Here is a 12981-nt window from a genome sequence, read left to right as displayed (position 1 = left end):
GAAAGAAGAAACAGAGCACCAATGGGAATCATGAAAGGCTTCCCGGTGTCTTTGGTGGTGAGTTTAGAGACAGAGAAGAGAGAGGATTACAATGCAGAAAATAGCAGCAGCTACTCCAGGAAAATAAATAACATACGAAAGGTTACAAAGGAAATTGTGAATTTGGGGAGCTGCAAGCAAACTGTAATGGCAAGAGTGTAGACTTGGATGTAGATGAGAGTGATACCATGCACCTGGTAGGCAAAAAATAACTGAGAAAGACCTTATACATCTTGGAAGAAAGTTTAGATGTTATATTAAAGACAATATCCATTAAAAAAAAAACTTGAGCACGGGGTGGGTATTGTGTTATAGTATGCAAAATCACCACTTGCAATGCCTGCATCCCATATCACATCCCATATTGGATTGCCTGGATTTGAGACCTGCCTATGTTTCCAAACTAGCTTCCTGTTAATGTGCAGCCTGGGAAACAACAAATGATTGCTCAACTAGTGGGCCCTGAGTTCCTGGTTCCTGACTTTGGATTTGTCCAACTCTTCTTGTTGAGGGCATTTGGAAAGTGAACCAGCAGATGGAATCTCTCTCTCTCTCTCTCTCTCTCTCTGTGTGTGTGTGTGTGTGTGTGTGTGTGTCACTCTGCCTTTCAAATAAATCAATAAACATTAAAATTCTTCAAGTAGGGAAGTACTCGGTTTGATCTGAGGACTAGAAATATTTTTCTAGAGGCTGAGTAGAGGATGGATAGAAGGTAGAAGGTCAGGTGAAAGGCATTAAAAATTGCACCCATGAGATCATGGCATCCCAAAGCAAGATGGCAACCGGGGAAGTGGGGAGAATACCATGAATATGAAAATACTGCTAGTGGTAGGATTATAGGACTCGATTACTTATTGGACCTGTATGAGGATATAAATGAGATGAAGCAAGAAATGATTTTCTGCTTTGATGACAGCTGATTAGAGCCTACTGGTAGAGAAGTTGGGAATTTTTAAAAAAGAGAGGTAAATTTGTAGAAAAAAGTAAGAACTTGGGTGTGTTAACTTGAAGTTTCTTAGGGGTATTTAAGAAATTATATTATGTAGATCTGGGGAGATGAGTAGAAGTTGAAGTCATTTTTGAAATCTCTAACACTAAAAAACATGAAAACTGACCATAAAAATTTGTATGAAAAATTTTCTCTAAAAATTTAAATATTTAAAGAACAGTAGCCTAGATAAACAATATACACAGAGTTCTTTTTATTATTTATGGTAAGGTATATTAAAATTAAAAATATTTACACTTCAAGACAATATATGCAACTGGAAAAACTGGAAACCAGTTTTTCTAAATAAAGAGTGACAATTAGCTATAGTTTTATATTGGACAACAAAGTGAAAATTATCAACAAAAATATTTACTAAAACTCCATTATGGATAAGGATAAAATATCTCCAATATTAACCCACACTTTCCTGTAAGTACAAAAATGAGTACAGACATTATTTTGGACAGCTTAGTTCAACAGAAACACCTTCTACTACTATTCATTCAATAATAGATATCAATTCAAAACTGACAAGTATAAGAAAGTATGGGAGTTTTTTTTTGCTTATTTTTATCATTTTGTACTTGTAAAATAAAACCAAATAAAGTATATGTCACATAATCAAAAGTTTGTACTATATTTTTCTAATACAGGTAAGTAAAATATTAACACATAGCATTAAACATAAATATACATTTTATTTACAGTAATTTGGAATGTTAGAGATGTAAACTCTTACTTACTTTCATTCATATAAAACAATTTGGTTTTAGATCGTAATTACCAATATTTCTCTTTCTCTCCTACTTGATCTTTTAGCAGAAGAGTTAAAACGGGATGCATCTGTAGACAAATTGCGAGAATGTATGTTCAGACACTTGGCTCTGAGATGCTAATCTTCTGGACCATGTCAGGCAGGTTTTCAGACTCCAGATCTTCCTTGCCATTATCTGAATTTCCTGATGAGATATAGCAACCAGAGTCCCTCGGGCAATTGTCTAACTGTGACTTATTTAAGGAAATGTCTGGGCTTGAGGATAGTGGCACGGAGTCATTTTCTTGCTCTTGAATAGCTGTAAATGGAAAAGAGGGCAGGAGTTAAGGCAAAGCCAAAAATAGTTTCATGCATTTACTCTTCACTTTTAAGCATTCTTCTATTTCAGCTGTCTACTCTTGACTTCATTAAATAGAAATTTCGTCAAGTGAAATATATAATTATTTATGATAAAAGAGATATTTTCCCCCTCAAATATCCAAGCCACTATTTTCTTAGAAGAAAAAAATTGCCATTCGTTATTCACTTGAAGTTTCATGGAATACATGTGAATTCCTATGACCAATATGAATTCTCATTTTATATTAATAATAAGTTGCTAGAGAAAGGAGATTGCGCCCACAGTGTGACTGATGTCTTGTCCAAATACTCCTTAAAGTGTCATTTTTAAGCAACATGCTACTGAATGATTGAGTCACTGAAGAAATTAAAAATGAAATTAAAACTTTCTAGAAATAAATGGAAATGAAAGCACAACATAGTGAAACCTATGGGATACAGCAAAAGCAGTATTAAGAGGGAAGTTTGTACCATTAAATGCTTACATTAAAAAAAAAGAAATTTCTCAAATTAAAGATTTAATGATACATCTTAAAGACTTAGAAAAATAAGAACAAGCAAAACCCCACATCAGCAGTAGGCAAAAAATAATAAAAATCAGAGCATAATAAATGGAATTAAAACCAAAAATTGCAAAAAAAATCAACAAAACAAAAGCTATATTTTGAGAAGATAAATAAGATACATAAACCTCTGGCCAGATTAAGAAAAAAGAGAGAAACCTCAAATAAATAGAATTAGAGATGAAAAAGGAGATAGAACAACCTACACCACTGAAATACAAAGGATCATTAGACATTACTATGAAAAACTAGAAAATCTGGAAGAAATAGATAAAGTCCTGGATACATATAACCTACCAAGATTAGGTCAATAAGATATAGACAACCTAAATAGACTGACAGCAATGAAATTGAAGCAGTAATCAAAAGTCTTCCATCAAGAAAAATTCTGGAACTTGATGGCTTTACTTCTAAATACTACAAAATATTTAAAGAGGAAAATAGTTCCTATACTCTTCAACCTCTAGCAAATATTGAACAAGACTGAACTCTTGCAAACCCTTTTTAAAAATTTTATTTATGTTGTAAAAGCTTCATGTATGTCATCTGTACAGATTTAGGAGCATAGTGATACTTCCCATCCTACCCTCCTCTGCCCATGCTCCAATCTTTCTTCTTCCTTCCTCTCCCATTCCCACTCTTAATTTATACAACGGACAACTTTAAGTTTACTTAATGATCATAAGGTTAACCGTACACTAAATAAAAGAGTTCAACAAATAGTATGAAAAAAAAAAAAAAACACTTTCTATGAGGCCAAAATCAGTCTGATTTTAAAACTAAACAAAGGGTCTTTATTACTGATTCAATTTCCATCTTGGTAATGTGTTTGTTTAGGTTTTCTATGTCTTTATGGCTCAATTTAGGTAGATTGTAAGTTTTATCCAGAGCCATTAGGCAAGAAAAATAAATCAAAGGGATACAAAATGGGAAGGAAGAAGTCAAACCATCCCTCTTTGCAGATGATATGATTCTTTATTTAGGGGATCCAAAGAACTCCACCAAGAAACTATGGGAACTCACAGAAGAGTTTGATAAGGTAGCAGGATATAAAATCAATACACATAAAATAATAGCCTTTGTATACACAGATAATGCCACAGCTGAGGAAGAATTTCTAAGATCAAACCCATTTACAATAGCAAGAAAAAAATAAAATATTTTGGAATAAATTTAACCAAGGGTGTCAATCTCAATGATGAAAATTACAAAATATTAAAGAAAGAAACAGAAGATACAAAAATAAAGGAAAAATCTCCCATGTTCATGGATTGGAGGAATCAATGTCATCAAAATGACAATTCTTCCAAAAGCAATTTACAAATTCAATGCGATACCAATGAAAATACAAAAGACATTCTTCTCAGATTCAGAAAAAAAATGATGCTGAAATTCATATGGAAACATAGGAGACCTCGAATAGCTAAGGCAATATTATACAACAAAAACAAAGCTGGAGGCATGACAATACCATATTTCAAGACATATTTCAAAGCAGTTATAATCAAAAGAGCATGGCACTGGTACAAAACAGTTGGATGGACCAATGGAACAGAATAGAAACACCAGAAATGAATCCAAGCATCTACAACCAACTTATATTTGACCAAGAAGCTAAAACCAATCCCTGGAGCAAGGATAGCCTCTCCAACAAATGGTGCTGGGAAAACTGGATTTCCAAATGCAGAAGTATGAAGCAGGACCACTACCTTACACCTTACCCAAAAATCCATCTAAAAGGATTAAAGACCTAAATCTATGACCTGATACCTTCAAATTATGAGTGAACATTGGGGAAACCCTTAAAGATATTGGAACAGGCAAAGAGTTCTTAGAAAATACCCCAGAGGCATAGGCAATCAAAGCCCAAAGTAACATACAGGATTACATCAAACTGAGAAGCTTCTGTACTGCAACTTACAGAATGGGAGAAATCATTTGCAAACTATGCAATTGATAAAGAATTAATGACCAGAATATAGAATGAGATCAAGAAATTCCACAACAACAAAACAACCAACCCAGTTAAGACATGGGCAAAGGAATTAAACATACTTTTTTTTCAAAAGAGGAAATCCAAATGGCCAACAGACACATGAAAAAATGTTCAGGATCACTAGCCATCAGGGAAATGCAAATCAAAACCACAATGAGGTTTCACCTCACCCCAGTTAGAATGGCTTTCATAAAGAAATCAACAAACAACACATGCTGGCAAGGATGGGGGGGGGGGAGACTACTCTAATCCACTGTTGGTGAGAAGGCAAACTGGTAAAACCACTATGGAAGACAGTTTGGAGATACCTCAGAAATCTGAATATAGACAAACCAATGACTCAGCCATCCCACTCCTGGGAATTTACCCAAGGGAAATGGAATCAGCAAATAAAAGTGTTTTCTGCACTCCCATGTTTACAGAACTCAATTCACAATAGCTAAGACATGGATTCAACTTAAATGCCTGTCAGCTGAACACTGGATAAAAAAATTACGGGATATGTACTTTATGTAATACTACGTAGTGATAAAAAAATGAAATCCAGTCATTTGTAATAAATTAGATGAATCTGGAAAATATCACTTATTTCATTAGTGAAATAAGCCAGTCCCACAGGGACAAATACCATATGTTTTCTCTGATCTGTGATAACTAATATAGCACATACAGGAAATATGTAGAAGTTAAATTGACACTTTGAGAAGCAGTGACTTGCATAGCCCTTGTCATTACTATAGATGAACAGTTGTTTTTGTTTTCTTTATCTTGTTCATACTATTTATTAAACACTTTATTTAACATAGAGTTAAGCATATGTTTATAAAGACAATTGAAAGTAGATCTCAGTAAAAAAAAAAAAGAGTGGGAATAAGAGAGGAGGAGGTTTGTAATGGTAAAGCTGTATAGTTCTGCATATATTCCTACGGACTTACTTCTAAGGGTACAATTTAAAAACTTGCCATGGGACCCCAAAACCCATTAAGCTAGGTGGTAAAAATGACATCTTAAATGTTAAACTGAAAATATTAAGTGTTAAAGTGATTATAAAGATATGATTAAGTGTTAAAGGGATCATATAAATAAGATCAAGTGTTTGGTAATAATAATAGACTGAATTAAAAAGGAGAGAACGTTCCAACATGGGAAGCAGTCCACACAGCAGATTCATAGAATGACAATCATTTTAAATAGCACTCTGGCCTCTGAATCAGCCCTTAAGGCATTCTGGTCTGGCTGAAAAGCCCATGAGAGTATTTCAGGCATGTAAAGCCAAGACATTGTGGCAAAAAAAAAAGTCCTACATGAAGGATTTCTGTAACAGAGACCCCAATGGAAAGAAGTGGCCATCAAAGAAGGATATACTTTTCTCTGAAGGGAGGTGAGAACTTCCACTTTGTTTATGGCCTTGTCTAAATACTGACAGAGATTATGGATTCCAAAGGCTTCCACAGTCTTGGCAGCTCATGTCAAGAGCCTTGGTTGATCACTGGCATCATACATAAGAGTGTTAATTGTTAAATTAACAACATGAGTCACTGTGCACTTATTTCCCATGCAGGACTTCTGTCCTCAATGAGTTATAATGTGAGAATTAGCTGTAAAGTTGTTCTCAAACAGTTTTGTGTATGTGTGTGTGTGTATTTGTGCAAACTGTTGAAATCTTTACTTAGTATAGAGTTGATTTTCTGTGTATAAAGTTATTTGAAAATGAATCTTAATGGAGAATGGACTGGGAATTGGAGAAGGAGGAGGTTGGGTGGGAAGGCAGGTATGGTTGGAAGAATCACTATATTCCTAAAGTTATACTTATGAAATTTATACTAATTAAGTAAAAGGCTTCTTTGAGGAAAAAAAAAAAACTAAACAAAGGAGCAACACAGGGGCCAGCGCTGTGGTGCAGCAGGTTAACGCCCTGGCCTGAAGCACTGGCATCCCATATAGGCACCAGTTTGAAACCCAGCTACTCCACTTCCAATCTAGCTCTCTACTATGGCCTGGGAAAGCAATGGAAAATGGCCCAAATTCTTGGGCCCCTGCACCCACATGGGAGATCCAGAGGAAGATCTTGGCTCCTGACTTCAGATTGGTCCAGCTCTGGCCATTGAGCCAACTGGAGAGTGAACCATCGGATGGAAGCTCTCTCTCTCTCTCTCTCTCTCTCTCTACCTTGCCTCTCTCTGTGTAACTCCGACTTTCAAATAAGTAAATAAATCTTAAAAAAAGAAGCAACACAAAAAGAAAACTAGAGACCTGTATCTTTGATGAACATAGATGCAAAGATTTTCAACAAAATACTAGCAAACCAAATCCAAAGCTACATAAAAAAGATCATGCATCTCAACAAGTGGGATTTATCCCAGAGAAGCAAGAATGGTTCTGCATTCACAAATCAATAAATGTAATAAATGAAGAGCAAAACCCATATATTTTTATCAATAGATACTGAGAAAAAAATTGATCAGATTCAACACCCCTTCCCAAATTAGATACAGAAGGAACATACCTCAAAATTATAAAGGATCTTTTAATTTACATAGGATGAATAAATTTCATATATTTCATATATATAGATTTAGGAGGAAAGTGATACTTCCTGCCCTACCCTCTTCCTACCAACCCTCCTCTGACTTCCTTTCTTATTCTTTCAATTGTTACAATGACATACTTTTAGTTTATTTTATAATTATAAGCTTAACCCTCCACTAAGTAAATAATTCAATAAATACTAATAGGGAAAAAAACACTGTTCCTCAACAGTAGAGACAAGGGCTTTAAGCAATAATCAAATCACTGAATATCAGTTTCACTCATATACATTACATTATTTTGTACTGTATTAGTTACACATATCAGGGAAAACATATGATTTCATGTTTGGGGATTGGTTTATTTCACTATATGACAAACCAACATCTAATATCACCCAAAATGGGAAAAAGGTGAAAGCATTTCCCTTGAGTTGAGGATGTCAACTTTCACCACTGCTTTTCAATATAATACTGGAACTATTAGCAAGAGCAATTAGGGATTAGAAAGAAGTAAAGGGCATCAAAATTGGGAAAGAGGAAGTGAAATTATCCATGTTTGCAGATGAAATGATGTTTTACCTGAAAAACCCTAAACAATCCACCAAAAAACTGTTAGAACTGATAAACTAATTCAGTAATGTTACATGTTACAAAATAAGCATACAAACATAGCTTTTTATACACAATAATAAACTCACTAAAAGATAAAGCATAAAATTAATTCACAATTACTATAAAAATTTAAATATTTAGGAATAAAGTTAACCAAAGAAGTTAAAGATCTCTATAGTGTAAATTATCAAACATTGGTGAAACAAATTGTTAAGGATACAAAAAATGGAAGGATATTCTTTGCTCATGGATTAGAAGAATAAAAATCATTAAAATATCTATACTTCCTAAAGCAATCTATAGTTTCAATCTATAGTTTCAATGCAATCCCTATGAAAATACCAGTGACATTCTTTACAGAATTAGAAGGAACAATCATAAAATTCATACAAAATCACAGAAGATCTAGAATTGCCAAAGTTATGCTTAGAAAAAAAAACAAATCAAGTTGTATGCATCACAATACTGGACTTCAAAGTGTAATATACACTACGTCCCTCTTGAGAAGCTACCTTCTTCTGGAACCCTGTCTTGACTCCATCCCTTTTCAGCATGAAGCAGGCAGGATGTTCATCACCCAGTTTTCCTAACAGAAGTTAGGATCCATTCTTCTAGGGGAGGGAATGTGAGGAGTCAGATAGGTTAACAGGCCGTCAGGGTGGTTCTGGTGGAAACTGAGAGTGTAAAGTACTTTCTATCCCCTAAAAGTTACCTTTAGCAAGGTCAAAAGTGACTGCCCCATTCCTTAGGAATTACCAATTATACCATGAGAATAGCAAAGGAATAGTGATTCCATCCTCCTGAACTCACAGTTTATTGTGAAAATAAGTTACTTATTCCACCCTTCTGGATGGTTTGTTGTTGTTGTTGTTGTTGTTTTTTAGATGATCAAGCCTGGCAGGGAAAATACGATTGGAAAGCAGGTCTTTTGATGGGTTTTGTCCCTACATTGTAACTGGAAGTCAAGCTGATAAGTTTTTTTTTTCTTCCCAGAAATCATGCTTAAAAACCTCAGTACCATCAGCCCCTTTGGGTTTTACTTTAGGTAGAGGTTTAATCTACTATGCCACAGCCACAGCCATCATTGAGATTTTTTTAGAAAGTGGAAATAGACTTGTTTTATGAACCAGAAATCCCATTATTCAGGATATACCCAAAAAACATTACCACTTTGTTTCAAAGAAATAGCACCATGTTTATAGCAGCACTGTTCACAGTAGCCAATACATGGAATCAACAAAGATGTCCATCAAGAGATCAATGGATAAAAAAAGTGGTATATACACACACAATAAATTATTATTTAGCTATAAAAAGAATGAAATTCTACCATATGCATCAAAATGGATGAAACTGAAGGGCATATCTTGTTGAGTAAAATAATCTTGACACAGGAAGATGAATACTGTATGATCTCCCTTATGTGCGGGAGCTAAAATTTAAAAAGAAAAAAAATCAAAAAACAAAAAAGAAATACCTATGTTATCAATATTCCTGTAAATATAGTTTTGTAAAACTTTGTTTTATATCTTTGTTAAACTTATGGTTACCAATGTTATACTACTATAGTTTAAATGATCTGTGATTACTTTAAAATTTATTGTATATGGATAAAATGGTCATCTTTCCATTTGATGACTGTTTATATTCCTGGCCAAACTGATACTAAAGTAGGATCTTTTGGCTATTTATGGGTTGAACTCTTTATTTGGTGGAGAATTGAGCCCATGACTGTAGTGTAAATTAGAATATGTTATCTTAAAAAGTAGAACGAGAGAGAGAGACAGGAAGGAAGAAAGGAAAGAAAGAGGGATTAGAGAAAGAGAGAGAGAGAGAGAGAGAGAGAGAGAGAGAAAGAAAGAAAAAGAAAGAAAGAAAGAAAGAAAGAAAGAAAGAAAAGAAAAGAAAAGAAAAGAAAAGAAGGAAGGAAGGAAGGAAGGAAAGGAGATAGAGGCAGAGGAGAAATGCAGGAAGGGAAAATCATTTTATAATTGCATCAATGAATTAGATTGTTTCTGTTAAAAACTAGTAACTGTAAATAAATAAATAGTAAAAACAAATAAAATTTTAAAACTAGAAAAAGACATTTGTGCAAGCCAATTCAATAGTGATCTTTGTGAACAATTCCAGAATTCTGATAATGTGCATTCATGAAGAAAAGATCACTAAGGCAACCATGTACAGTAAGACTCAGAATTACCTGGATTACTTGTAACTTACCTAGCAAAACTGTAAGTATCTAAGATTTTCCTGTCTACATTCATCATAAAAATAGACACAAGAGACCCTGTTGCTTTTAGAGAGCAAAACACCAAAATTTTCATTGAATCTGCCTTTTGAATAGTTTGTGTTCCACATCTTTGTAGTTTTGATCAACAATCATTTATGTACATATTACTAATTCTTTGTCTATAAAAGCAGTGCTCTATTCCACAGGCATGATCTTTTAGAAGAAAAATTCAATAATGGAGCTGTAACAAGAGATTTCTGTAAAGACCCTAAGCAGACTTAAAATTAATCTTCTCTAGATTCCTGTTAGCATCAGCTTCTTCTTTGTGTAAGCAAAATTTCTTTGCCTGACCTAACATCAGTAGACAGGTGCCTCTCTGCTTAGTACTTCTGAGAAGGTATGGCTCTCTCTGCTGCCTCACAGCTGTGTTAGCGTGCCTTCCCCTTTCCCTCTAATCTCAGGGCTCTCCCACGCTACAGCCATTTGAGTAGTTCCATACTGGAAAAATTAAACACAAGCATTTAAGGTAGGAACAAAAACTCTGCCCCCACACACTTCAGGCCACCCCAGTGAGAACATGTAAATCTGAACTTCAAAATTTTGAGCAACTTGATATGTTATCCCTCTTAGTATTTTTTTTGTTTGTTCTACTTAATACCTTTGGTTGAATACTGTAATCAATACACAATTCTTCTTAAGTGCTGAAACTTAACTGAAAAGTGATCACTGTTAAATGTAAGAGTGGGAATAAGAGAGGGAAGAGATGTGCAATTTGGGACATGCTCAAGCTGACTTACCTCAAACGGTAGAGTTAGAAACATACCAGGGGATTCGAATTCAATCCCATCGAGGTGGCATGTACCAATGCCATCTCACTAGTCCAAGTGGTCAATTTCTGTTCACAATTGATCGTAATGATAGGACTAAGAACCAAAGGGATCACATAAACAAGAATAGTGTCTGCAAATACTAGCTGATAGAATCAAAAAGGGAGAGAATGATCCAACATGGGAAGTGAGATACACAGCAGAACCATAGAATGGCAGATGTCCTAAACAGCACTCTGGCCTCAGAATCAGCCCTTAAGGCATGTGGATCCGGCTGAAAAGCCCATGAGAGTATTTCAGGCATAGAAAGCCAAGACACTCTGGGGAAAAAAAAAAAAAACTAAATGAAAGATCTCTGCGAGTGAGATCCCAGTGGAAAGAATGGGTCATCAAAGAAGGAGGTACCTTTCTCTGAAGGGAGGAGAGAACTTCCACTTTGACCATGGCCTTGTCTAAATATGATCAGAGTCAGTGAACTCAGGGGGCTTCCATAGCCTTGGCAGCTCATGACTAGAGCCTAGGGTGATTACTGAGGCCATAAACAAGAGTGTCAATTTGTTAAGTCAACACCAGGAATCACTGTGCACTTACTCCTCATGTAGGATCTTTGTCCTTAGTGTGCTGTACATTGAGAGTTAATGCTATAACTAGTACTCAAACAGCATTTTTCACTTTATGTTTCTGTGTGGGAGCAAACTGTTGAAATCTTTACTTAATGCAAGCTAAACTGATCTTCTGTATATAAAGAGAAACGAAAATGAATCTTGATGTGAATGGAAGGGGAGAGGGAGTGGGAAAGGGGAGGGTTGCAGGTGGGAGGGACGTTATGGGGGGAAGCCATTGTAATCCATAAGCTGTACTTTGTAAATTTATATTCATGAAATAAAAGTTTGAAAGCAAAAAAAAATTAAAAAAAAAATTTTGGGAAGGAGAAAATTGTATAAGTCTATTCAATAGGCTAGAACTTGCTAATTAATTTATCTTTAGGAAATCCACTCTTTATCTTAAATGTCTTTTTCTGAGATCCAGATCTTGCCATTATTGATTATGCTTCACTGGGTATACAACTGTCATCAAACTTTCTCATCATCTCACTTGAGCCCTCCTGCCCCAAGGCACCATTGCATGTAATGAAGTAACTTCCTTTTAGGCTATCTAGAATGGTACTCGTTAGGCATTGTCATGGGAGAGCTCAAAAAATTATCACTTCATAAATTTTCTGCGTTCTGTGGTTTAGATAAAGAACAGTGGTTCAGAGAAACTGAAAAAAAAAAATGACCAGAATTGTTTCTTGGTCTACCCGTCGTTACAATGAATCATAGCACTTCTTTTAATCTTTCCCTCAAGGCTTTTATTTGCAACAGTAAACCACATTTATGCTATTTTTCTGAATCTTCTCCACATTTGTGGCAATTGTGTTCAACCGTGGATTTGAACATCGGGTATTCAAGAGTGGTGATGCTATAACTAGTTCTAGGTACGAGGGAGCTTCATTTTAATACCTCTTGTTATTTTTACATTTTAGCTACCTAGAAGCATTTTCTGTGTGTTAGTCATGGGTTTGGGGGCCTTACTTACTATTCTCTAGTTTTTATGAGTATCAGTCATTTACTCTTGTTTCCAAGCCCTTCTTTTATGGAAAGGCAGTACTGAAACGGGCCCTTATTCTCTGACGAATGGCATTCCGTCCTGCTTCATTTCTTCTATTTCACAGCCACTGAAATGAAATGAGCCAGCACTGTGTTCCATTACCCAAGTCTTTCTTGAAAAGGTCAGAAAAATGAGTGTTCCCGTATGTATCCCTCCATATCAGCATTGATCACCACTGACCCCCTTGGTCATGAAGGTTGTGGGAGTAAGTCCATACTTCCCCAGCTTACATTTGGGCCCATTTCCTTGGTGCATAATTAACAGAACTGAACCACTTCTCCTGATCGATACCCTTCACAAGACTTGGTATATTAAACCCTGTTTATTATCATTCTTCTGTTCCCTTCAGGTTGGCTCCCAAGTTGGGGGCTTCCTACAAGAAAGAAACCTTAGGATGAAGACCTCTTGTTTCCCAGATTAACCCTTTT

General features: G+C 35.3%; 1 protein-coding gene across 3 annotated transcripts in view; it reads right to left on the bottom strand.

Moving 5' to 3' along the window:
• Positions 1-1217: 1217 nt before the first annotated feature.
• The window catches only part of SAMSN1 (SAM domain, SH3 domain and nuclear localization signals 1), a 169875-nt gene continuing 158111 nt past the window's right edge, over positions 1218-12981 (bottom strand). For all 3 annotated transcript variants that reach the window (XM_070071919.1, XM_051859452.2, XM_051859453.2), the window contains one exon: positions 1218-2103. In XM_070071919.1, coding sequence (XP_069928020.1) covers positions 1901-2103 — 203 coding nt within the window. In that variant the 3' untranslated portion in view covers positions 1218-1900. The remainder of the gene's footprint in view (positions 2104-12981) is intronic.

Source organism: Oryctolagus cuniculus, chromosome 4 (genome assembly GCF_964237555.1).
Source record: "Oryctolagus cuniculus chromosome 4, mOryCun1.1, whole genome shotgun sequence".
In the NCBI taxonomy this organism is placed as follows: Eukaryota; Metazoa; Chordata; class Mammalia; order Lagomorpha; family Leporidae; genus Oryctolagus; species Oryctolagus cuniculus.
The sequence above is the reverse complement of the archived record's forward strand: the minus strand, read 5'-3'. Positions and strand labels throughout refer to the sequence as shown.